At 37.7% G+C, this 26,257-nt stretch overlaps 3 protein-coding genes, 1 long non-coding RNA gene and 1 other non-coding gene across 5 annotated transcripts; 4 read left to right on the forward strand and 1 right to left on the reverse strand.

Annotated features, from left to right (window-relative positions):
- Nucleotides 1–340: 340 nt before the first annotated feature.
- Nucleotides 341–2,023, forward strand: LOC111800106 (cytochrome P450 94C1-like). Its single transcript, XM_023683685.2, has 2 exons — nucleotides 341–1,105; nucleotides 1,171–2,023. The coding sequence occupies exons 1-2, from the start codon at nucleotides 397–399 to the stop codon at nucleotides 1,947–1,949; spliced, it is 1,488 nt and encodes a 495-aa protein (XP_023539453.2). The 5' UTR covers nucleotides 341–396; the 3' UTR covers nucleotides 1,950–2,023.
- A 1,602-nt stretch (nucleotides 2,024–3,625) lies between these two features.
- Nucleotides 3,626–12,177, forward strand: LOC111800171 (uncharacterized). Its single transcript, XM_023683762.2, has 16 exons — nucleotides 3,626–4,003; nucleotides 4,260–4,386; nucleotides 4,554–4,594; nucleotides 5,060–5,150; nucleotides 5,370–5,653; nucleotides 5,775–6,209; nucleotides 7,014–7,145; nucleotides 7,820–7,892; nucleotides 8,231–8,270; nucleotides 8,363–8,435; nucleotides 8,727–8,792; nucleotides 9,779–9,856; nucleotides 9,952–10,124; nucleotides 10,662–10,708; nucleotides 10,852–11,104; nucleotides 11,186–12,177. The coding sequence occupies exons 1-16, from the start codon at nucleotides 3,678–3,680 to the stop codon at nucleotides 11,536–11,538; spliced, it is 2,592 nt and encodes an 863-aa protein (XP_023539530.2). The 5' UTR covers nucleotides 3,626–3,677; the 3' UTR covers nucleotides 11,539–12,177.
- A 796-nt stretch (nucleotides 12,178–12,973) lies between these two features.
- Nucleotides 12,974–13,600, forward strand: LOC147791543 (uncharacterized). Its single transcript, XR_015422203.1, has 3 exons — nucleotides 12,974–13,096; nucleotides 13,180–13,274; nucleotides 13,415–13,600. It is a non-coding gene; the product is annotated as an uncharacterized LOC147791543 (long non-coding RNA).
- Nucleotides 13,601–13,806: 206 nt separating this feature from the next.
- LOC111800436 (subtilisin-like protease SBT4.15) lies at nucleotides 13,807–17,864 on the forward strand. The gene is made up of 8 exons (XM_087126308.1): nucleotides 13,807–14,271; nucleotides 14,512–15,050; nucleotides 15,094–15,185; nucleotides 15,439–15,491; nucleotides 16,105–16,326; nucleotides 16,410–16,518; nucleotides 16,758–16,959; nucleotides 17,084–17,864. Exons 1-8 carry the CDS (start codon nucleotides 13,877–13,879, stop codon nucleotides 17,620–17,622), a joined length of 2,151 nt encoding a protein of 716 aa, XP_086982434.1. The 5' UTR covers nucleotides 13,807–13,876; the 3' UTR covers nucleotides 17,623–17,864.
- A 92-nt stretch (nucleotides 17,865–17,956) lies between these two features.
- On the reverse strand, nucleotides 17,957–25,980 carry LOC111800433 (uncharacterized). Its single transcript, XR_015422250.1, has 6 exons — nucleotides 25,430–25,980; nucleotides 24,493–24,684; nucleotides 24,340–24,417; nucleotides 23,431–23,513; nucleotides 18,939–19,017; nucleotides 17,957–18,849 (listed from the first exon to the last, which is right to left on the reverse strand). It is a non-coding gene; the product is annotated as an uncharacterized LOC111800433 (transcript).
- Between the last annotated feature and the right edge of the window lie 277 nt (nucleotides 25,981–26,257).

A 26,257-nucleotide genomic window follows, 5' to 3' on the forward strand; every position in this document is an offset into this window, starting at 1 on the left:
TACTAAGTCAATTTAAAATTTAAACTAAAACAAAAAAAAATTCGCATGTTTTACATGTTTTATATAGGTCGTCTCGAACCTTACCAACCTTCTAGTTGTTACTTTTACGAATCTATCCAGCTATTTAGCACACTCCAAAAAAAAACCAAAATTCCACTAGTAAGTAGTAACCCCTTACCAAAATAATAATAATAATAATAAATAAATAAATAAATAAATAATATATATGACCAACCAAATAGGCTAATTTAATCCAATTTAATTAAGACATGACACAGAGCAAATGTGTGTACGAAAGATTCTCTTAGCTAAGAAAAAAAAAAAAAAAAAAACATTACTGTAAAAACTCCATTAAAACCCTTCTTCTTCTTCTTCATCGGACTCTGTTTTTTCTCCATGGAAATACCCTTTTTTGTTCATCCATTTCTTGTCCTTTTCTTCTTCTTTTTATTATTTCTCTTTGTAATCTTCTTCTTCTTGAAGCCTAATTTTCTGTGCAACTGTGAAATTTGCCAAGCTTATTTGGCTTCCTCTTGGTCGGAAAATTTCTGCAACCTCTGCGATTGGTACACCCATCTTCTCCGGCAATCTCCGACCAAAACCATTCACATCCACGTTTTGCGGAACACGATTACGGCCAATCCCGACAACGTCGAATACATTCTCAAAACCAATTTCCAAAATTACCCAAAAGGAAAATCCTTCTCCTCCATTCTTGGCGATTTTCTCGGCCGTGGGATTTTCAATGTCGACGGCGATTCATGGCGGTTTCAAAAGAAAATGGCCATTCTTGAACTCGGACAACTGCCGATTCGATCGTATTGCTTTGAAATTGTTCGTCACGAAATTGATTCCCGGCTTCTCCCGCTTCTTTTCTCTGTTTCTGCCGCCGGCGATGCGGTGGTGGATTTGCAAGATGTGTTTAGAAGATTCGCTTTTGATTGTATTTGTAAATTCTCCTTTGGGTTGGATCCGATGTGCTTGGAGCTGTCTCTTCCGATGTCGGATTTTGCTGTCGCGTTTGATATTGCTTCGAAGCTCTCTGCTCAACGAGCCATGGCCGTCTCTCCGTTCATCTGGAAAATCAAGCGGATGCTTAATTTAGGTGCATAAACACTAAATTAAACATAAACCCATTATGATTTTGATTTAAATTTTTTAATTTTGCAGGTAGCGAGAGGGAATTAAAACAAGCAATTAAGCTAATTAACATTTTAGCTCAAGAAGTAATCCGACAGCGAAGAAAAATAGGAATCTCCGCCGGCAGAGACCTTCTGTCTCAGTTCATGCGGACTGTCTCCGACGAGACATACCTACGCGATATCGTTGTCAGCTTCCTTTTAGCTGGCCGCGACACGGTGGCCTCTGCTCTGACGAGCTTCTTCTGGGTTCTCTCAACCCATCCCGCCGTCGCGTCCGCCGTCGAACTCGAAGCCGACAGAGTCATCGGCGCCGGTTGTGACCCAATAAATTCCGACCAAATCCGGAAACTTTATTATTTACAAGCTGCCATTTTCGAGTCCATGAGGCTCTACCCGCCGATTCAGTTCGACTCCAAGTTTTGCAAGAATGATGACGTGTTGCCAGATGGGACATTCGTCCGACGTGGCACTCGGGTCACTTATCATCCATATGCCATGGGACGGGTCGAGGAGATTTGGGGTTCGGATTGTCTTGAGTTTAAGCCGGAGCGGTGGTTGAAAGACGGCGGTTTTTGTCCGGCGAATCCGTTTAAGTACCCGATTTTTCAAGGTGGGTTTCGGTTTTGTGTCGGGAAGGAAATGGCGGTTATTGAATTGAAAACTGTTGCTCTTTCGCTCATTCGTCAGTTTCGGTTTCGGTCGGTGACACCGTGTGTGGCGCCACCGCGATTTTCCCCTGGCCTCACCGCCACCTTCTCCGACGGGTTTCGGGTTTACGTTGACAAGAAGGAGAAAAAATCGAAATAAATTATGAAAATTGCTGTAAGTTGAGATCGTTATGGACCATGATCGTATAAATGTTACAAATTTATATTTCCATACGATATTGTTTTTTTAAGATTTTTCTTTTAAATTTTATAATTGTATAAGGTTATATAACGACTTATGTCTATTACTAATAGATATTGTCCGTTTTGACCTGTTACATATCGTTGTTAATATAACGTGTCTACTGGAAAGATATTTTCGCACTCTTGTAAAAAATGTTTCATTTCATTATACAATTGATTTGAGATCTCACGAGTTAATAATATTAAAAAAAATTATTTAATTAGTTTAATGATATCCTCACGTGTTCGAAAAGGGTTATTATTTTTAATATTTCAAGACAAAAATACAAAAGGAATCACATAAATAAAATATTTATACTGAAACTTTGGTTTATTTAACAATTTGTTTTGTACGATAAAAAAATATTATTCTTTCATATTATTTATGATTTTTTATTAGCTCGTTGATATTTTGAAGTGACTGTTCAAATAATAATAATAACAATTTGTTTTGTATAATAAAATCTTTTTATTTTTTTTATTTTCACGAATATAGAGATTACTAAATTAATTTTAATTTCATATCTTTTAAGATATTTGAGTGATTATGTTTTATTCATTTTATATGACTAAAGTAGATGGAATATTTAACAAAAAATAATCTAAAATATTTATATAATAATTACTTTAACTCAAAAAAAAAAAAAAAAAAAAAAAACCAATCGAATAATAAAAACTTAATTAGTTAATTTATATGATTGTATTAAATTAAAAAAAATAAAATACCACGTATATTGAAGAATTTTTTTATTAATTAATTTAAAATCATGTTTTGAATAATTTATCTCTTAAGTTTTTTATTTTATTTTATTTTTTATTAAAAATAAGTTTAAGCGTAAAAAAAAAAAAAAAAAAAAAAAAGTGGTAGACAGACAAGTATGAAAAGTTTGCAATAAAATAATATTCTTGGATTTAACTTTAAAAAAAGAGATAAAAACATCCTAGGAATATAAATTTCTATGGGCCGGAATGAAACGTGGGACCCACAAAAAGGCATTCGATGGAAGGATGACGTGGATATAATAAAATAATCAGCCGGATATTTTATTTTATTTTATTTTATTTTTGCATGATTTGGCCAATAGTAAAATAAGCCAAAATAGTAAATAAAAAAATGGATGGTTGACGTGGAATCCACGTGGCATTGGGAGGAGCAGGATGTGGGGTTGACGTGTCGGTTTATTTAATATTATAAGATAATTAAATACAGTAAATTTAAATATAAATATTTTTTAACTTTTTTGAAAGGTTAATATTATAATTTTGATAAAAAAAATATTAAATTTAAATTTTTAAGTACGGTTAGGACGAGTTATACTTGGATTATAAGATAAAATATTATTTTTATTTTATTTTAATAAATGTATTATTTAAATATCTAAATTTATTGTTTAAATTAACTTAAACAATAAAAATACTTTTCCAATTAAATTACCGAATCAGAGATAAAAGTAAATTTATAATTAAAAAGATAATTTAAGCTAAAAGATCAAATCCGAAAAGGAAATAAATTTAAAAACACCAAAACGGTGCGTTTCTCGTGGCTTTATAAAGTGTCGTCTAAACAGCGGTGCCGATTAGGGATCGAATCTCCGTAAACGTATAGGCCTTCAATCTCTATCAGCTCTAATATACATTACTGAGTATGGCAATGGAAGATCAACCATATCTCCCGGAAGCCTCCAATGGCACTGGCTGTGTGAAAGGGAAGAAGAAACCAGTGAGTCGGAAGAAGAAGGAATCGGAAAACAGAGCAAAGAAGAAACCGGAGGCTACTTCAGTCAACGAAGAGCAACCTGCAGGTCGTTCCGATGGCTCTGGAATTAAGGTTTTAGAGTTTGATTATTGCGTTGAAAATCACTTCAAGGCCATTGATACAATGGCGGAGCTCTGTGGTGATCGGGAGGATGGCGTCGGCGAAATTGATGAAAGTGACATTCAGCGGTTTTCATCATCCACCATTTTCTTAAGGTACGTATGGTTGCATGTTATTTAAAAATGATGCGTTGTGCTTTGCATGTAGCTTAAGGATTCTGGCATTGTTTGCAGTGATTAGTTTCTTTGATAGTTATGGCTTGTTAAACAGCTGAAGATGCTGTAGTTTGTGATTGACATGCAGTGAATTGAATATCGTATGCTTATTAGAATTTTAGATGACGTGAAATCTTGTTTATGTATTATCGATCACTGCTTTGCGAATTTCCACTTAGTTTTTGTGCTTTACTAGGGAATGGAGGTACTACAATTATGAACCGAAAACTGTTAAATTTGCTAGCGACTCGAGGGGCCCCGAGGATAAGGATGCTGACATCAGTGTAAACTTGCCACAATTTTCGTCTGCAGCTTTTCTAAAGGTGCTGGATTGGACTTGTAGTCTTGTCTAACATATTGGCATTGTCTTTTTCACTATATCCCCTGCTTAGTCTTTTGTTTCCTTGTTTGGCCCTCTTTCCCCCCCTGTTTTCTTCTTTTCCGGTGATGAGCTGCAACTGTTTAACATAAGTCCTAATTTAATATGCAGAATGGAGCACCGCCTGAAGCCGCCACATCGCTGGACTTTAGGTATGTTGTTTTGGACTTGTTTGTTTGTTTGGAAATTATGGTTTTTGTTGATATCATCGTAGGAAATATGAGGAGTAAACAAATTCAGTATGAGTGTCAAGGTTGTCAAGTTGAGCCCTGATCTAATGGATGCTTAATGACGGTCCCTAAGGACTTTTGGGTATTTGTATGTTGCGTCTACCACGAAAATTTGTTATTACGCTCTTTCCAATAGGTATCTTCCCCGTGAGACAATTGTGAGTGGAGCTTTCTGTATATGATGGGATTCAAATACGTGTTGCTTACGGTGCCACTTTGATGTTTCATATTTTATTTCTTTGGTATTAGCTGAAGTGGTTTCTATTTGTGGCCTAGAGTTGTCAGTTGTATGTGAGTTGAAGCTACTTTTTCGGTGTCTGGTGTAATGATATCTTTCACAGTTTATATGCACACTCAATCAATCGTTTTATTGATTTTTTTTGACAGAAACTTTGTTATGTATGTTGGTGGGCCGATTTGGGCTCTAGATTGGTGTCCTCAAGATCACGAAAGGACCGACTCCCTTATCAAATGTGAGGTATCTTTCCTCTTCAATTGATCTTTTGTGAAGTAGAATTGTTATGGATACTCATATAATGTAAGTGCAAAATATTGTTTTATTCATCTTCACCTATGGCTTTCACTTTCATTCACTTAGATAGGCACTGCCTTCTTGTTGTTCATACACTCTCCCTATTTATCAGAAATCCTTATTCATTTTTGTTTTTAATTATTCATGTCTCAACTCGTATGACAGTATATTGCTGTTTCTGCTCATCCACCTTGCTCTTCATATCACAAGATGGGTATCCCACTCACCGGAAGAGGTATGGTGCAGATATGGTGCGTAGTGCATGGCACTGAAAGCCATGAAGCAGAACCGACAAAAAATTCTGTGGCTTCCTCAAACTTATCATCTCAACCAAGGAAGCCTAGAGGAAGGCCACCAGGGCGTAAGAAAAATGAGGCATCGAACTTGCCATCTCAACCAAAGAGGCCTAGAGGAAGACCTAAAAAGAAACAAGAATCCAATGATAACAGGTGTGACAATTACTAACTTGTTCAGGCTATCGAATACCTAATACCTAGTTGGTTCATCTTACTTGCTTGAGATTGATGTTGTTGCCAAAAACTCTGATGAACATGTATTACTGGAAAACAGTGTTGAAAGGAGTACCTTGCAAGAAGTTCCTACATGCAATTCTGACGATGAAGTTCTTGCTCAGAAGAAAAGAGTGAGAAGAAAAGTTGAGACTAAGAATCATGTTGATGACGTGGGAACGTTATCACTTACAGAGAATCGAGAAAATGAATCCAATGCCATCAATCTTCAGGCAAATGAGAATGTTATAAGTGAATATTCCGGAGAAGACACTCTGTTATGTAATAATGTTTCAGAGAATGCTGGTTTAGACCCTAGCTCAATTGAATTTTCTATTCCCGAGAGTGTTGCTTTGCCTAGAGTAGTATTGTGCTTAGCTCACAATGGAAAGGTAGCATGGGATTTGAAATGGAAGCCAACTAACGCGTGTGATGCCAAATGCAAGCACCGAATGGGCTACCTTGCTGTCTTGCTGGGCAACGGATCTCTAGAAGTGTAATTAAACTGCTTTAACTGTCTTATCACATATTTGCTCTGTTACTTTATGCTTATATTTTTTGTCCATTCTGTTGCCTAATTCCATGGAATTTCTATCATAGAGGATCTAATGTTTGACATTTCTTGTTTGCTAGGATGAATGATGTTTTATTTGCGCATATCATAAGAGAAAAAACTACTATATAGTTTCTATTTCATCCTTGTAGATTTGAAGGTTAGAAATAGTTCATAGTGGTTTTATAAAGCCTCATGAATAGTCCCTATGGTTTGATAAAGGCGGGACTATTTAGGAAGGTTTTAAAATCAAACGGACTAAATTCTAACTTTCTCAAACTATAGGAACCAAATTTGTCATTTAACATTTTTTTAAAAAATTTGTTCACAATTCTAGTGGACAAAAAGTTATAGGTTAAATTACAAATTTGATCCCTAAGGTTTAGAAAAAGTTAGATTTTCCTCTTGATAGTTCGATAAAACTTAAAAGTAGTCTATAGTTTGATAAAATTCTCATAAATATTAGTATTTCTTAGGATTTTATTAACCCATGGATACTAATTCTAATATTTTAAACTATAGGGAATAAATTCTAACCTTTAGGAACTAAATTTCTAATTTGATAACAAAATTATATCCCTCAAAGTGCTTGTATTATCTTAATGTCAGTTAATTGCTGTTCTTACATACTCTGTTGTTTTAAGGTTTTGACTTTTGATGTTGTTCATATGTGTGCTTCCAATGCTTTACAATATCGGTTCTTTATCGATGATTGTGTAACCTGGTGATCCTATGTACTAATTGCAGTTGGGAGGTTCCTTTTCCCCATGTAATGAGGGCCATCCATTCTAAATGCAATGGGGAGGGCACAGATCCTCGCTTTGTAAAGTTGAAGCCTACTTTCAGATGCTCGGTGTTGAGAAGTGCAAATAAACAGAGGTATTTGGTTTTTTTTTTTTTTTTTTTTTTTTTTTTTTTTGATCTAATGACATGACAACTCTTCAAGTTTGACATGATGCATTTTGCAAAAAGAAAAACTAATGTGTTTAGGATTGCTATGAATTGAAGAGCACAATAAGCAGCCTTAGAGATGGTCATTACTCTCTGCATAATTGCACATTATACTATCATCATGTACAACCAACCTCCCTTTGTTTCTGATTACATGATCTTTTGTCATCGAGATAAATAACTTAAGCCGAAAAGTTTTTGATTAGTTGAATGAAGTTCTTGGCTTTTCCTGTTGTTAGAAGGTGTGTTGCTATGATTTACATTTAAGAATATTCAGTTCATTCTTGTATAATCCAGGAATTAGTCTTAGATTCCTTGTGGTGTTGACATGCGAACATTCTTACCATTTTTCCTTGCTGATTAAGAACTCTGGCTCCGTAGTTGGTCCTGTAAAAGAAATATTATATCATTCTGATTGAATTAAACTATAGAGATCAAGCGAACATTTTCATGGATTTTATTTGTTACTATATTCTTGGTTATTACAGTCGTCATTCATTTGGTAAAAATTGCAGCACATGTTAGCTATTTCTCTCGAATTTTACTTTGTGACTAACATTCTTTGTTACTTGCTAAATCATTGTCTATTGTTGGGGCTGCAGCATCCCTCTAACAGTGGAATGGTCATCAACACCTCCTTATGATTATCTACTTGCTGGATGCCATGATGGAACAGTTAGTCTTTAATTTCCCTTTTCTTTTATCGTTGTTCATAGCAAAAACGATGTGGTTCTTCTTGCATATAGGATGAACTGGTTCTGCATTTAGTTTCAGAAATTTCCTGAACTGCTTACTCGTTCTTTTTGATGAAATGTTGTTGGGTGCATGAGAAAATTGAAGTTCCTGAGGAGCTCTTTTTTCAATTATACAAGTTTTGAATGTTTTCTTATTTTTGTTTGTCATTGATACAACTTTATTACTGACATAAGTCTTGATCCAGTTTTGGATGTCCTGCCCTCTTGTTGGTTTGAATTTTCATTTTATGATGACTAAGACGTAGTTCGTTCATTCAGGTCGCCTTGTGGAAGTTTTCTGCAATTAGTCCCTGTGAAGGTTGATTTACTTGTCTGAATTTGTGTTTCTAATTCCATCTTTTGTGCAATTATAAGTGATATTGTCATCATTCTCTTCTTTCTTTTATTCAGATACGAGGCCTTTACTTCGTTTTAGTGCAGATACTGTTCCGATCAGAGGGGTTGCATGGGCGCCAAATGATAGGTTTGTAGTAGTAGATTTGAAGTTGAGCCTATTTATCTTTACAAACCACTGCGCCCACCGAAAAAGGGTGGAAAAGAAAAAGAAAAATTGGATAAAGATAGAATTTTTTAAAAAAGGAAGTGTCATTTCAGTTGAAATTTTGTTACTGATATTACTGTTAAGTTCACAATGAAATGTGGAAAAACATTTATACCTTCGACGACAAAAATAATAAGAGGAATATAACTATCATGAAATAACCAGTCTAGATTTAATTTATTATTGTTATTTATATTTTCTCATTATGTGCAGCGATCCTGAATGTGAAAATGTGATTCTCACTGCTGGTCATGGAGGTTTAAAATTTTGGGACCTAAGGTTGGTGGAGTTATTACTTTCATTATATTTTTCATTATTTAATTCTTTTTGTTTTTGTATTAAAAGGAAATTAGTGTTCTTTTTTGGGACAAAAGAACAATTTTCTTTTTATAACGAAAAATCAAGCTTTTATTGAGATAAAAGGAAAGAATACGAAAGGGCATAAAATAAAAACAGCAACAGGACAAGGCAGACATTAACTATACAAGAAGGGCCTCCAATCCAAAAAATAATGCTTAGTTATTGACTGGACCATTTTCTGGCCAGAATCTTGAGTTGAAAGGGTGAGTCTAGGTGGAGGAGATGGTCTGCAGATACCTGTCTACTACTTTCTTTCTTGTTAGTAGTAAACTTGATATGAAGTTAATCTCCTTTTGGGTGTAGGGTAAGGTGATTCCCTTCTTCCCTTTCTCTTAATTGTTGTGGTTGATGTGTTTAGTTGGCTGTTGGAGAAAAGAGCTTGAGGACTTATTAATGGTCGTTAGGTTCGGGAAACTTTAGTTCTAGTATCCCAGTTGCTTTGCTGATGAGAGGAAGAATGCATACTTTCCCAGTTCTGGAGTATATATATAAGAGGAAATTATCAGGATTTTGGCTAGAAGACGCTATATGACATCATGAACTATTTGGATAATCTCTATTTCTTAGTAAGGAACTCGTGACCGGTTTATTATCCAAGACGCTCAAAAGATGCCCAAATATGCTCTTAGTGGAGGCTGCTGTTTCGTAACGGCCCAGGCCCACCGCTAGCAGATATTGTCATCTTTGGACTTTCCCTTTCGGGATTCCTCTCAAGGCTTTAAAACGTGTCTGTTAGGAAAAGGTTTCCACACCCTTAGTGGAATATCACATGTTTGCTTTGTGAAATATCACTTGTTATTTCATTTATTCTATGCTCATTACTTATAGTTAAAAATTTCATGGTTTCTGGTCCGTGTTATATTGTCTCATTTCAACTCCATTGAATCATTACAATATTTTATCAGAGATCCTTTCCGCCCTTTGTGGGACCTTCATCCAGCGCCGAGGATAATATATAGTCTGGATTGGCTTTCTGATCCTAGGTACATTTCTTTTTAATCTTGATATAGTTTAGATTAGGCCACACCTAGTTGTTTAACTAATTCTCTTTTATTTACAATGACCCTATTCTGGTTAGCTGCGCTATCTTATCCTTCGATGATGGAACATTGAGACTTCTCAGTTTGCCGAAGGCTGCGTGTGACGTTCCAGTAACTGGTAAACCCTTCACACGGGTAAAACAAAAAGGTTTACACACTTACTGTTGTACATCAACTGCTATCTGGAGTGTTCAAGTATCAAGGCAGACAGGTATTTCTGCAATTCATGGTTTATTAATTTCGCTGTGTTTCATTCGCCTAAAGGATTTATATAGCTAATGGTAGCTAGAAGAAATAACTAGAATCAAAGTTATCTACTAGAGACTAACTTATACCATCAAACACTAACAATGGATTTTTCTCCGCACTGTATTGGTCTCATTTACTGCTATCATCAGTGGCCTCTTCAGCTCTCAGTTGTAGAGCGTCAATCTTGTAGACTGAATTCGAAAGGAAAATTCACACCTAAATATTACCAAACAGGCGATTTGTGAATCGAAGTTCCTTCTGGGAATAAAATAATAAGCATGTCCCAACAGTTTACACCCTTCATATCATAAATTTCCCAATGATGATTTTAGTTTGTCCTGTATACAAATAATTTTTTTGGTCAAAATGTTGAAGCCTTTTATGGTTATTCTGTTGTTTTGAAGATCCATTTTGGTTTTACTTTTAAATTTCAACACAATCAAGTAAACTATCTTGTTCTTATCACATACATTTAAGACATAGCAACTGATGATTTCAGGCATGGTTGCCTACTGTGGTGCTGATGGAACTGTTGTTCGTTTCCAGGTGAGTTCAACCGGTTTATTATAATCCTAGCTTCGTATAATCTACCTTGTTGTTCATTATTTATGTATGTGTGTGCATATAAGTAAAATCATGCTTTGAATTATCATTTCATTATTGTTTTTCTTTCTCGTTTAATATATCAGCTTACTACTAAAGCGGTGGTGAAAGAAAATTCACGTAATCGAACCCCACAGTTTGTATGTGATTACTTCACTGAGGAGCAGTCTACCATCACAATCCACACTCCAGAATTAGATGTTCCGTTTCCTTTGAAGAAGATGTCCAACAGACCCGACCCCCCGCCATTGTCCATGCGAGCCATTTTATCTGAAATTCAGTCAAATGAAGGAAACCACAAAACCGCTGCAGCTTCATTATCAGAAAATGGAACGTTAGGTAACGTCAAACCTGTTGATTCTGGACTTCTCTCAACAATGTCTTAACAAAACTTTCACCAAATTATCGATGCTATTGCAGCCCCTTGCTCCGATGACGACTTTAATGTTGAATCTGGATCTGAGGATACACCGACGCCCATCAATAAGAAAAGCAAAACTCAATCGAAGTGCAAAAAGAAGGGAGAAAAGGATAACCAAGAATCGGAATGTAGTGATGAGGCTAACGATGTGCCAACGAATAATGGCGGTGTGCCTGGTTCAGGGGATAGCCCTGAAAATTTACCTCCCAAATCAGTTGCAGTGCATAGAGTGAGATGGAACATGAACACGGGGAGTGAAAGATGGTTGTGCTATGGTGGAGCAGCTGGACTTCTACGCTGTCAGGAGATTCTTCTGTCTGCCCTTGATAAGAAGTTGATGATGAAGAAATAAAATTTGTTTGAAAAAAAATGGCTTTGCCAACATGTTTATGGAAGCTGATTTTCACGAAGCGACCCGTGCTCGCTCTCGATTCCTCGTCAATCATAAGATCAGGTTTGCTTCTATTGGGCAAAAGGAAGCCATTTTGAATTGTAATAGACATAATCGTAACCGAGCCATGGTGCATTCGTCCCCGAGGGGCTAAATTATGGGAGCAGCCAAAGGAATAACAGGGCATGACCTTGGGATAACTGAAGAAGATGAATTTGATTTGGATTTCGAGTTCAGTTTGAAACGGACCTGTACATTTTTACTTGGAACAATTGTTGAAGGGAACCACGCCAGTCATGGTGTAAAATAAACAGTATCTTTTCGCGGATACATAACCTAAAATAAGTGACACGACGGACGTCTCCTGAGTCGGGTTTAGGATGTCACGGGACAGTTCGGCTACAAACTCAACTTCAATAAGTCTACGAATCGAGAGCTTGGTTCGATCTTGCTGACTTATTCTTTTTGGCATTGAACCTGTTTTGATCACCACTTATGTAATGTAAATGAACTTTTAGATATTCTTTCATTCCTTATTATATTTCTTGGCATAATTTTATGACTCATCAAGAATTTGAAATGAAATAATGTTCTTGAATCCATTAAAACGAGAGGGTGCCAAAATTATTAAGGGTATCCATTCAATCCATTTTATTTCTTATTATTATGGACATACTTTTAATTCATATGCCATAATTAATAGAATATTTAAATATAAGAGCTATTTGTTTTTTACACTTATTAATCTATAGACAAAATGAAATTAATGTTAGCCATAATAATGGATTATCTATTTGATTATTTACGTCCATGATAACCATAATAATGGATTATCTATTCGATTATCTACATGGATAGTTACGTAGATGTCTAACAATATATAAAATTAATACATCATGTATTGTTTAAATAGATACGAAAATTAATGAAATTGGCTTACATCATAATTTTGATGAAATTATCAATTATTCATTTTTAAATTAAAAAAAAAATCTTTTTTTTTTTTTGTTTAATTTGGTTATATATGGAATTATTGTTTATACATTTAAAAAATAATAATTTTGAAATATTAAATCCCATTTTATAACCATTTATTTTGAAATTTTAGTATAATTTCTTCCCATTTATTTATGGGAAAAAAAACGTTTGAATTATTAATTAAAAATTAGAGAAATAGAAGAAAGAAAAAAAAACAAAACAAAAAAACAAAACAAACAAAGTGTTGTTTTCATTAGCAACAAATCTTGGTTTGAAGAGGTAAATGTTTCCTCCCCATTTTCCTCTAAACCCTAAATAAATTCTTAGAGATTCAAAAAAAAAAAAAAAAAAAAAAAAAAAAACACAGAGAAAACCCACTTCCTCTCTTCTATATATATATATATATATATATATATATAAATATATATTTCAAATCATTCATTCTTAAACAAAAAATATGAATTACAAAATGCTCAAAGGCTTCCTCTCATTCATTTCCCTCATCGCCGCCGTGGCCTCCTCAACCCACGTTCCCAGAAAGGTATACAAACCCCACCGCCGCTGCCTCACGGTGGTTTCCGCCACCTTTTTCTTAATTTAAAATATTAACTTGGATTTGGACAGGCTTATGTTGTGTATATGGGAGCATTGCCAAAGGTTCAGAGCCATGGAGTTCTTGAACAATATCATCACAGCCTTCTTGCTAATGCAGTCGGAGAGTAATTAATTATTATTATTATTATTATTATTATTATTACCCAAAAAAATGAAAATTTTGTTGGGTTTTTTTTTTTTTTTTTTTTTTTTTTTTGTTTATTTTGATTTTTTTAATGGGTTTTTATTTATTTATTTATTTTAGTGAGGAATTGGCGAGAAAATCCAAGATTTATAGCTATGGAAGGAGCTTCAATGGCTTTGCTGCAAAGCTCTTACCCCATGAAGCCCAGAAACTGGCAAGTTCGTCTGAATTTCCTTACTATAACTAAAATCGGTAAATATTATCACAATATAATTTAGGAATAATTTAATTTCCATTTTATTCGAAAAAAAAGTTGTGTTTTTAAGATCTAATAATGGTCAGATGAACACCGACCCTTAAAAAAATGATATTGTTCACTTTGAGCATAAGCTTTCGTAAATTTGCTTTGACGTTCTCCAAAAGGCCTTAGCCGATGTAGGACTTTCATCATCCAACACCTCCCTTTAATTGAGGCTCGACTCCTTTTTCTTTTGGAGTCTTAGTCATTTTATCGAGGCTCGACTCCTTTCTCTTTTGGAGGTTCTGATACCATGTTAGATAAACACGACTCTCCACAATTGTATGATATTGTCCACTTTGAGCATAAGCTCTCATGGCTTTCCGTTGGACTTCCCAAAAGACCTAAGGTCTCGTACCAATGTTGATTATAAACCCATGATTATTCTTGACGTGGAACTTTTATCATCCAACAATAATAATGCAGAGGAAAAAGGCGTGGTGTCTGTATTTCGGAGCACTACAAGGAAGTTGCACACGACAAGATCATGGGATTTTTTGAGACTGTCGGTGGCTGCCAGCCGCCGGAACGCGGCCGCAGAGTCGGACATGATTGTCGGATTGTTGGACTCCGGGATTTGGATGGGGAGTCCCAGTTTCAAGGACGATGGCTATGGCGAAATTCCTTCAAAGTGGAAAGGCCACTGTGTCACTGGCCATAACTTTACCGGCTGCAACAGGTATCTCTTTCTTCTTCTTTTCTATTATTTTAAGGTTTTTTTTTATTTATTTTATATAAATATGTTTTTGTTTGTTTGAAATAATTATCTTATAATAAATTAAAATAAAGAGTATACTATGAACAACAAAGTTGATCATATCCAATTTTATTTAATTTCACAATTTTTTTATTTTTTTTTTCTAAAAGCATAAAATTAAGGTTGACAATGAGGGTCTAAATTGTAATTTCACACATTCAGGAAAGTGATCGGCGCCCGGTTCTTCAACCTGCAGGAAATAGACGCCACAATCAACCAAAGCCCCACGGACGAGGTGGGCCACGGCTCCCACACCTCCTCCACCGTCGCGGGAGCCACCGTAGACGGCGCCAGCCTCTACGGCATCGCCGGAGGCACCGCGCGGGGCGGCGTCCCGGCAGCGAGAATCGCCATGTACAAAGTATGCTGGAACGTAGGGTGCACGGACGCGGACCTGCTGGCCGGATTCGACCACGCAATCGCCGACGGAGTGGACATAATATCGGTGTCGATCGGTGGCGGGTTGCGGGAATTTTTCGAGGATCCAATCGCAATTGGGTCGTTTCATGCAATGGCAAAAGGGATATTGACGAGCTGCTCCGCCGGAAACAACGGGCCGGGGTTGACAACGGTGGAGAATTCGGCGCCGTGGATTATGACGGTGGCGGCTTCCACCATTGATAGAGATTTCAGTACCGTTGTGAAGCTGGGAAACAATAAGAAATTATCTGAGTATAAAATTAATGAAAATAAAAGCATTTGAGACCCAAAATTAAGGCTTAATCCATGCTTTGAATGAACCAGGGAATATCACTCAATACATTTTCAACCAAGAAGAAGATGTCCCCTCTCATCAGCGGAGGAAGGGCAGCGTTACCCAATCATCCGAATGCAAGGTACGAACAACGTTCTTCCAATAAATCCACGAGAGATTATTTGTAAAATAGCTAAGCGATTCCCTTTTTAAATTGAGTTGACCAGAATATGTTGAAAGAGCCAACGAGATGTACGAATCCATATTCTCCTAGAAGCATACGAGTACTACAACGTATTTGGGTATCTGGTATATGCTCCTAGAAGCATACAAGTACTATAATGTACCTCTACGTGGGTATCTGGTAACCATTATTGTAATGTACTTCTAAGTAGGTATATGGTAACCATTACTGTAATGTGCATCTACATGGGTATCTGGTAACCAGGTAATGTGCATCTACATGGGTATCTGGTAACCAGGTAATGTGCATCTACATGGGTATCTGGTAACCTGTATTGTAATGTGCCTCCACATGGGTATATAGTAACCAGAGTACTGTAATGTGCATTTACATGGGTATCTGGTAACTTGTACTGTAATGTGCCTCTACATGGGTATATAGTAATCAGTACTGTAACGTGCATCTACATGGGTATCTGGTAACCTGTACTGTAACGTGCATCTACATGGGTATCTGGTAACCTGGACTGTAATGTGCCTCTACATGAATATATAGTAACCAGTACTGTAATGTGCATCTACATGGGTATTTGGTAACCAGTACTATAATGTACCTTTACGTGGGTATCCGGTAACCAGTATTGTAATCTGGTAACTAGTATTGTAATGCATCTCTCCGTGGGTATCTGATAACCAGTACTGCAATATTATTTTCAGGATATGATTGATTAACGGTTCATTAGAATCATATAAACCAATACCCAGAACTTCCATTAACAAAATAAAATAGAACGGTCTGATTTTGTCCATTTTAAGCATAAACTCTCATAATTTTACATCAATCTTGAAAGTTTTGTGAAGAAAAGTTTCGGTTTTAGGTGGTGTGATGGTGGGAGTCTTGATAAGGGTAAAGTGGAAGGGAAAATATTGTATTGTTTGGGATCTTTAGATCAAGAATACACAATCTCGGAGCTTGGTGGTGTCGGAGTTATAGCCAATCTTATGAACAATACGGAGGTTCTTGCCGTCACTCCAATTCCTGCTACTCATCTTTCCTCTCAAGATTCTGACATTGTTGAAGCCTATATCAACTCCACCCAGTATGTTCTTCGTTAAATTACGGGTTTTGTTTTTGGGTCGGGTGAAATATTTGAACCTTTAATCTTTTAGCTCGGGTTCGCAGGAAACCTAAGGCAGTGATAATGAAGACAACCACTACCAAGACAGAGGCTCCTTTCTTGGCCTATTTTTCTTCAAGAGGTCCTCAGTTCATAGCCCGTGATATCCTCAAGGTATATTTAGTTTCAATTTTATTTATATATATATATCGTTAGTAATTAGGACTCTCCATAATGGTATAATATTGTCCATTTTGAGCATAAACTCTCGTAGTTATGGAGATAGTATTCCTCACTTATAAACTTATGATCTTCCACTAAATTAACTATCGTGGAACTCACACCCAATAATCCTCAACATATATTTACATATATTTTTTTTGTATGAAAATTAAATTGGAAAAAAAAAACAGCCGGATGTTGCAGCACCAGGGATGAACATATTGGCGGCGAACACAAAACTGGCTACAATTCCGACCGGCAAACATTCCACTTTCGACATTATGTCTGGAACTTCAATGGCATGTCCTCATGTCGCCGCCGCCGCCGCCTATCTCAAAACCTTCCACCCCACTTGGTCCCCCGCCGCCATCAAGTCCGCCCTCATGACCACCGGTCTGTTTTTTTTCTCTTTTCTTATTTTCTACACCCTTTTATTGGGAATTATTGTTCATATATATATATATATATATATATATATATATATATATATATATAACTAAGCTCACTTCCAATGCAGCGTCGCCATTGAAGATCGGAGAAAGCCAAGACGAGTTGGGTGCCGGTGCCGGCCAAATAAATCCGACGAAAGCCGTCAATCCAGGCCTGATTTTCGACCTCTCTCGCACCTCTTACATCTCTTTCCTCTGCAACAAAAATCACTACGCCGGCACCGCCCTCGCCATCCTCGCCGGCGACTCCTCTTTCAACTGCTCCGCCGTCACGCCGAACACCGGCTCCGACGGCCTCAACTACCCTTCAATGTACGTCCCAATCGACCTCCAGGCTACCGCCGTCTCCGCCGTCTTCCACCGGATTGTCACCCACGTTGGCTCCGGGCCGTCCACATACAAGGCTAAGGTGAAATCGCCGATGGGTTTGTCTGTACGAGTGTTGCCGGAGGCCTTGAAGTTCAAACGGGCGAACGAAACGCGGTCGTTTAAGGTCATGGTAAAAGGGGCGGTGGCGACGGAAGGGAATGTTCTTTTGAAGGCTTCGCTTGAGTGGAGTGATTCCAAGCATAACGTTAGGATCCCAATTTTAGCATTTAGAAGTTAATTTCATTTTATATTTGTTAAATCTTTCCTTATTTTGTCACGTCACATTTCCAAGATCTTAGGTTAATGTTTTTGTTTTAGTTTGTTATATCACGTTTCCAAATCTTTCAAACCTACCCACCTCTCAATCATTCTAGCCCAATCTCTTGCTTATTTAAAAAGAACGTACTACTCTGCTCGGTAACAAAGGCAAAGGCAAAGGGAATGCCTCAAAAACAAAGCCAGAAATCTCTGGTTTTTCCGCAAAATCACACGTGCTGCTCCGGTTATCTTGTTTGACAGGGGACGTTGGTTCAATACATTCGGTTTGAGCTGAAAGATTGAATCACACCGGGTAAGAAAGACAAGCTTAGTAGGATTCTCCAAACATATAAACAAGGAGGAAGCAACCGGTCCTGAGGAGGATACCGATACGCATACATTCTCGCATGGAAGAACCTAGCTGAACCGGATCAAGGGTCCGACTGAATCACACCGGGCAAGAAAGGCGGACTTAGTAGGTTTCTCCGAACGTATAAACAAAAAGAGGAAGCAACCGGTTCTGAAGAGGATACTGGTATCCGCATACATTCTCACATGGAAGAACCTTGCTGAACCGGATCGAGGGTCCTAGCCGAGTTCGACTGACCTTCTTTGGCTGGCCATCGCCTTTTGTAAAAGTCTTACACAGGAGAAACAACATCAACACCCTCAACTGCTCCAACTGTGTTCCGGGTATGTTCCTGAGGAGCTTCATTCAAGTCAGGCACTTCGGTTTTTTCTTCAGCTGAAGGCAAGCAAGAATGTCTGCTTTCTGAATACACAACTACATTTGAAGTATTAGCACTGTTCTGGGAAGTTGAATAAACATCCTCTTGATTATTTCCCGTGAGACACGAGGCTTGAGGACTCTGTAGATTCCTATGATCATGATGAGGCAACATCCAAGAACAAGGCACTATACAAAAGGGTGTTCTTAGGCCATCTAAGTTTTCTTGTACATGGGAATAATCAGACACACAAACATTATTATTCCAGGAAAATGAATACTCGATGGGATGACAACGACGTTGTGTAGTTCATGATAACGACTTGAAGGTTGAACCAAAGACGGCCAGAAGTACGACGCGCAAGGAGGGCGACTAAACAAGAAAAGAGGGTAGTTGGTAGGTAAAGGAGGCATCAGAACATGAGATGATCTATTGTTTCCTGGAGTTTCTTCCTCCTTGGGCCTTACTGCTTGAGCCATCTAAACACAAATTAGCGAGCAAGTGAATCTTGGGGAGATTTGGTAAGACCATGACCATACACATTTCTTAAATGCAACCCCATCCTAACCTGTTCCTTTAATTCCTTGTTAGTACTCTCCAGAGATTGGTACTCTTTCAAGGCGAACTCCTTTTCCTTGATGGTTGAAAATCACAAAATGAACGTAAATTAAGATTATGACAAATGGAAAAGTTACAGAATGTAAATGGTCAGTTATTTTCTTTTCATTTCGGGGGTGGGTTACAAGAAGAAAATAGTATGATTCTGGTGAATGCCTACCCTCTTTTGTTGGTGACAACAGAAAACTGAAGTGAGATTGAGAGGAGGAGTGATTTGAGTGATGGGGAGGGAGGTCCTTTTATAGGGGGATTCCCGGAGTTGGTTGAGATTTGTGTGGATGAAATTGAATTCACCTCCTCCTTCTCTTCGGCAGTAACTCATTCAAACTCTATTATTAGCTTCAACACCCTCCCTTAAACTGAATTCTGCGGAAATCAGTTTAGGACTTCACTTCGTCATCTTGATATACATCTTGGATTCTGCACATCCCCATCTTTCTTCTAAGCTTCTCGAACAATGGTTGTTTCAAGGGCTTTGTGAATAGGTCTGCGATTTGTTCATCACTTCGGCAAAAGTTGAGTTCAATAATGCCTTCTTTACACAAATCACGCAAGAAATGAAATCGAACATCGATGTGCTTGCTCCTTCCATGCAACACAGGATTTTTAGACAACTTAATAGTTGACATATTATCACAATATATAACCGTCGTACCTGGTTGCTTCTGATTAAGAATTTCAAGCATTTTTCTTGTAGAATACCCCCAAATCAAAGGTTCCCCTCACATAACGAAGTATCCTTCTTGCTGCATTGAGATGTTTTTCCGTTGGATGCTCCATGTAACGACTTATCATACTAACCGCATACATGATGTCTGGTCTTGTTGAAGTTAGGTACATCAAACTTCCCACAATTTGTTTGAAGTACCGATTATCAACCTCTCGCCCGTCAATATCCTTGTGCAACTTTAAACTCAATTCTGATGGAGTTCCAAATGTGCGCTCATCCAATTTAAACCTTTCAAGTAATTCTTGAGCATACTTCTTCTGACAGATAAAGTTACCTGCGGGAGTTTGAGTAACTTCTACTCCAAGAAAATATCTCATCAAGCCAAGATCTGTCATTTCAAATTCCTTCATCATGCTCTTCTTAAAAAATTCAAACATTTCTTCATTATTGCCAGTAAATATTAAATCATCAACGTATAAGCAAATAATGATAATGTTACCTCCCTTTTCAGTTTTCACATACAACGTATGTTCATACGGGCATTTAGTGAATCCCATCTTCTCAAAATGAGAATCAATGCGACTGTACCATGCGCTCGGAGCTTGCTTCAAACCGTACAAAGCTTTCTTCAACTTGTATACTTGTTCCTCTTTGCCTTTTTTAACAAAACCTTCTGGTTGCTCCACATATACCTCTTCTTGAAGCTCTCCATGTAAGAAGGCCGATTTCACATCAAGTTGATAAATAGGCCAAGATTTCTGTGCTGCAATAGAAATTATGAGCCTGATAGTGTCTTGACGTGCCACTGGTGCAAATGCCTCCTTATAATCAATTCCATACTTTTGCTTGTATCCTTTTGCAACAAGTCGCGCTTTGTACTTATCCACCTCACCGTTTTCATTCAACTTGGTTTTGAAAACCCATTTTACTCCGATTGTTTTCTGTCCTCTAGGAAGATCGGTGAGCTCCCAAGTCTTGTTCTTCTCTATGGATTTGATTTCACTGTCCATAGCTTCCTTCCATTTCTTCTCCTTTACCGCTTCTTCATAGACAATTGGATCACTATCCATAAAGAATGCAAAATAACCGCTATCACTTGATTCATAGTCCATCTCATAATCAATCATCCAATTTGGTCTCTTTCTTGTTCTTGGATTTCTTTGATTATGATCATGATCTTCTTCTACTGGTTCTTCTTGTTGAGCTTGTGATGAGCTCTCTCCATGCTCAAAGTGAGGCTGAATTGGGGCTTCAGTTTGTTCTTCTTCAAGATCTACAGGAATCTGCTGATTCACAGTGATCTTTTCTTCCCATGTCCAAGTCTTCCTTTCGTCAAAGACTACATCACGACTTATCACCACCTTCTTTGTCAAAGGATCATAGAGCTTGTACGCCTTAGAGGTCTCGCTTACCGCCTTAGAGGTCTCGCTTACTCCAAGGAACACACACTTCAAACTCTTGTCCTCAAGTTTCTTTCTCTTCTCATCAGGAACGTGTGCATATGCTATGCACCCAAAGATTCTAAAGTGGTCTACTGCAGGTTTTCTTCCGCTCCATGCTTCTTGTGGAGTCATATCTCTAACAGAAAAGGTAGGACTCCGGTTGAGAATGTGAACGGACCACACGACAGCTTCAGGCCAGAATTCCTTCGGGACTTCTCCTTTATTTAGTAAACTTCGAACCATGTTGAGAATGGTCCTGTTTTTCCTTTCGGCCACACCATTTTGTTGTGGTGTATATGCTGTTGTTAACTGCCTCCGTATGCCCTTCTCTTCACAAAATTTAGTAAACTCGTTCGAGCAGAACTCTCCACCTCTGTCAGTTCTTAAAGCCTTGATTCTTCTTCCAGTTTCCGTCTTCATAGTAGCACAAAATTTTTTGAAGCAATCAAAGGCTTCTGATTTGGCGTGCAAGAAATAAGTCCATGTTTTTCGACTAAAATCATCGATGAGGGTCATGAAATATTTCTTGTTACCATTTGATGCTGGAGAGATGGGACCACATATGTCTGAATGAATCAATTCCAAAATTGCTTGAGCTCTTCGTGATTTTCCGGATGGAAAAGAGTTTCTTTCATGTTTTGCTACCACACAACTCTCGCAAATTTCCGTTGGTGGAGTAATATCTGGCAACCCAGTTACCATCTTCTTTGAGGACAGCGTCTTTAATCCTTTAAAGTGTAGATGACCATACCTAAAATGCCAAAGCCAGGTGGTATCTTCCTTCTTCACCATCAAACTTTTGGCAACGATATTTAACGTCAACGGATATAGACGATTGGTGGTCATCTTCATCTTAGCAATCGATCCTCTTTTGGAGTCATAAATCTCACATTCATCATTTTGGAATGTGATCACATACCCCTTTTCTTGTAACTGACCGATACTAAGTAAGTTGGCCTTTAGATCAGGAATGTAGAATACATTAGAAATAGACTCTACAAAGCCATTTCTAGTCTTGATATCTACGGTTCCTTTCCCCGTCACTTGGAGAGTTGAATTGTTGCCGAGAGAAACCGTAGTATGAAAATTTTCATCCAGAGTTGAGAAGAATTCCTTACAACCTGTCATATGATTGCTGCATCCAGAGTCTACGACCCATACACCTTGATCTGCAACCTTCATAGCATGGAATGACATTAATAATGTTTCTTCTTCTCTTCTCTCCACAAAATTGGATTGATCTCTTTTCTCCTTTTGGAGCCTGGTATAACATTCATTTTTGTAATGTCCAAGGCGTCCACATCTGTAGCATTCCACCTTAGACTTGTCAAAGTGTCTCTTGCCTTTGTTTTCATAATCATTTCTGACTAGGTCTGCTGACCTGCCAACATCTCCACTTCTTTCTCGACTGCCTCTCCCACGACCTCTGCCTCTTCTTTGCCCTCTACCTCTAGGGCTTGAAGCTTCACCTGGTGTGGATATTTTTAAGGCTGTCATCTCCTCTATTGCACTTGTACGATTGAGCCTCTGCTCATGTACTAACAGGGAGCTTTGGAGTTCATCTATTTGCATCTCTTCGACATTGTTTGCTTCTTCGATAGAACATACAATGTAATCGAACTTTGGAGTTAGTGATCGCAAAATCTTTTCTACGACCGCAACCTCCGTGATTGAACCACCATGCATCCTCATTTTACTTGCAAGACTTATAACCTTGCCAATATAATCATTCACCGTTTCTCCCTTTTGCATTTGGAGAATTTCAAAGTCTCTTCTGACGGCTTGTAATTGAGCACGTTTTACTCTCGTTGAGCCTTGATACTTCCTCCTCATAGAATCCCAAATTTCCTTGGATGTCTTCTTCTGAAGCATTGTTTCCAAGATAGTCCTATCAATGGACTGAAATAAATAGTTCTTGACCTTTAGGTCCTTCAACTTCGATGCTGCCAACAGTTGCTGTTGACCAGCTGAGAGTACCTCGCCTTCATTTGGCTCTTCATAACCCGTCTCCACCATATCAAAGAACTCCTTTGATCTGAGAAAATTTTCCATCAACATCGCCCAATGATCATAGTGACCATCGAACCTCGGGATGGCGGGCTGAACGTAGCTCTCAACTTGTTTTTCTGCTGCCATTTTTTGCTGCTGCAAGATAGCTCTGATACCAGTTGTTGGTGACAACAGAAAACTGAAGTGAGATTGAGAGGAGGAGTGATTTGAGTGATGGGGAGGGAGGTCCTTTTATAGGGGGATTCCCGGAGTTGGTTGAGATTTGTGTGGATGAAATTGAATTCACCTCCTCCTTCTCTTCGGCAGTAACTCATTCAAACTCTATTATTAGCTTCAACATCTTTAAATTTTCATTTTCCCATGCTAAATCAGCAGCTTTTTTGGTTAGTTCCTTGCACAGAGCCTGCAAAATAACTATCATCGTTAGAGTTATATAATAGTTTTCGTTTGAAGACTCAAACTTCTCTCTACTGCGACTATACATGTAGTCAAAGGCATCCACAGATGGTTTAGTGTAACATGTAGAAATCAACAAACAAAGGAACGAAAATAAGAAGGATTTTCTGCAACCTTCGTCTTGAATTATCACAATAATGTTAGAAAACACGAAACTCGACAATGGTATGATATTGTTCACTTTTAGCATAAGCTCTCATGACTTTGCTTTTGGTTTTCCCGTAACAATAAAGATAGTATTCCTTACTTATAAACCCATGATCTTCCCCTCAATTAGTTAATGTGAGACTCCTCTCCCAGCAATCCTCATCAATCCTCCCCTTGAATAAAGTACACCGTAGAGCCTCTCCTGACGTCTATGGAGCCCTTGAGAATAGCCTCCCCTTAATCGAGACTCGACTCCTTCTCTGGAGCCCTAAAACAAAGTACATCATTTATTCGCCACTTTTGACTACACCTTCGAGGCTCACTACTTATTTGTTCGACACTTGAGGATTCTATTGACATGACTAAGTTAAGAGCATGGCTCTGATACCATGTTAGAAACCACTAACCTCCACAATGGTATGATATCGTCCACTTTGAGCATAAGCTCTCATGACTTTGCTTTTGGTTTCTCTAAAATGCCTCGTACCCATGGAAATAGTATTCCTTACTTATAAACCCATGAATGTGGGACTTCTCTACCAACGATCCTCAACAAACAATGAATATATGATACATAATTTGAGCTATAAAACCAAAAAGTACATCTTGAGAGAAATTCTTTGAACCTGCCTACGCCGAATTGTCTTCCTGGCTGACTCTCTATTTGCTAAAATCCTTCGTATTCTTCTTTCTTCCTTTTCAGCCTGAAGAAGAAAGCCGCTTATGTAAATGATTGAAAATAGATAATAAAAACGTCTGGTAACCAGTTCAAGCATAACCTCAGTTAGATTACGCCTTGACCTCCTGCAGCCAGATAATGGGTAGCTCGTAGTGCATATAGGACTCACGTTAAGTGATTTAGCCTCCTCCTTCTCTGCCTTCAACATCTTCCTGGTCGTTTCCCACTTGGCGTGGGATTGATTTGTACATTCCTTTTCTGATGGCTGATGACTTACCACTCCACTTTCCTGCTACAAACAAAAGTGTTTTGTCAAGGCCTGCATAAGTAATGAACTTTGCATCAATGCTTTAAGTTTTCACTCACACCATAAATGGACAGAATGGCAATACAATTACACGGCAACCAGTTTGACATGTCAAATTAACATAAACCGATATCTAATTCGGAAGAACAAATGGACTTGTTGAAGAGAAAAGCCAAACGCTCAACAGTTCTAGTCAAATCATCAATAATTTGAAGGGTATACTATTATATGTTTCATGAGATAGCCAGTGGTGTCACTTAATCAATCAATGGCCCACTTCTTAGTTTGAATTCTAAGACAAAAAACTCCATATTCTTAATTCTGCTCCAAACGTCAGGGATAAGTAATCACCAATTTGAATACCAGTTCCTTAGAATCTAAAGACCAAAGAGATATAGAAATGAGAACTAATCAAGCCCCTAGGTAAGCACATTTTCCAAACAAATCAAATTGCTTCAAAACTCAAGAAGTCTTCCAGATTTATACACTAGAAACAGATGGCGATTGCTCCTTGATCGATCAACAACGCATCACTGCAGCAAATAATTATTTGTATACAATGTCAATACTCATATAAGAACATCATTCAATTTCCTCTGTCATTAACGAGTGCAAACTTTTCCTCAACCTAATACCACCAAAATCCAAACCAAAGAGGTAATCAAACACAGAAAGAAAAATCCAATCAAAACCTTGAGGAAAAAAAAAAAAAAAAAAGGTAATCAACAACCTGAATCCTAAGGTCCAAATCCACTCGACTAGGTAAGGAGTCGACAAAGCCACAAATCGGCGCCTCGGTCTTAACCTCCTTCCTCGCGCGTTTCCCCTTCCATTTACTCTCCCATTTCGCTTCCGACGGCTCACCTCCACTCTCCCGCACCGCCAAAACCGCCAAATCCGCAAGAGCCTCCGCCGCCTCAATCTCAACTTTGACCATCTGATCCGCCGCCATGAACGAGGAAGAAGAAGACGAACACGTAGAAGACGAAGAAGAAGAACTTAAACCTGAACAACTGGTCCCCTCTGAGTACTTGGAAGAAGAAGCCATGAGAGCAAAACCATAAAAGAAAGAGAAAAATTCAGAGAAGAAAGAAAAAGAGAAGAACAGTGAGGATGAGTGTGAGTGTGAGAGAGAAAGAGCGCGTGTGGGTGAAAACATACGCGCCTCCATGTATCAGAGTAAGCCACGTAATGGATTCCGCACTCGTAAAAAATTTACACGTGGCAAGACCCGCCGTACAAGAACTGTAGGCCACGGCGCAGTGAAGTGTGGCTTCTCAATTTAATACCCACGTGGCTTTCTTTTTTAAAAAATTATTTCTTTTTATTTTTTATATTTTATTTTTTGTGCGTTGGATAAATATTAAAAGGACCCCTCTACAAGAGGTTAAAGTGGCAACGTGGCAGATGGAGGACCATTATTTACCTCATTTTATAATTTTTCAACCAATTAAGTTAAATTATATATTTTGTGATTCTAATTTATAGAAAATTTAAATATATATTTTTAATATTTAAGGACGAGAATATTCAACAAATTAAAAAATTTATTAAATAT

This window comes from Cucurbita pepo, chromosome 8, assembly GCF_057944985.1.
Source record: "Cucurbita pepo subsp. pepo isolate OVF chromosome 8, ASM5794498v1, whole genome shotgun sequence".
NCBI classification, from domain to species: domain Eukaryota; kingdom Viridiplantae; phylum Streptophyta; class Magnoliopsida; order Cucurbitales; family Cucurbitaceae; genus Cucurbita; species Cucurbita pepo.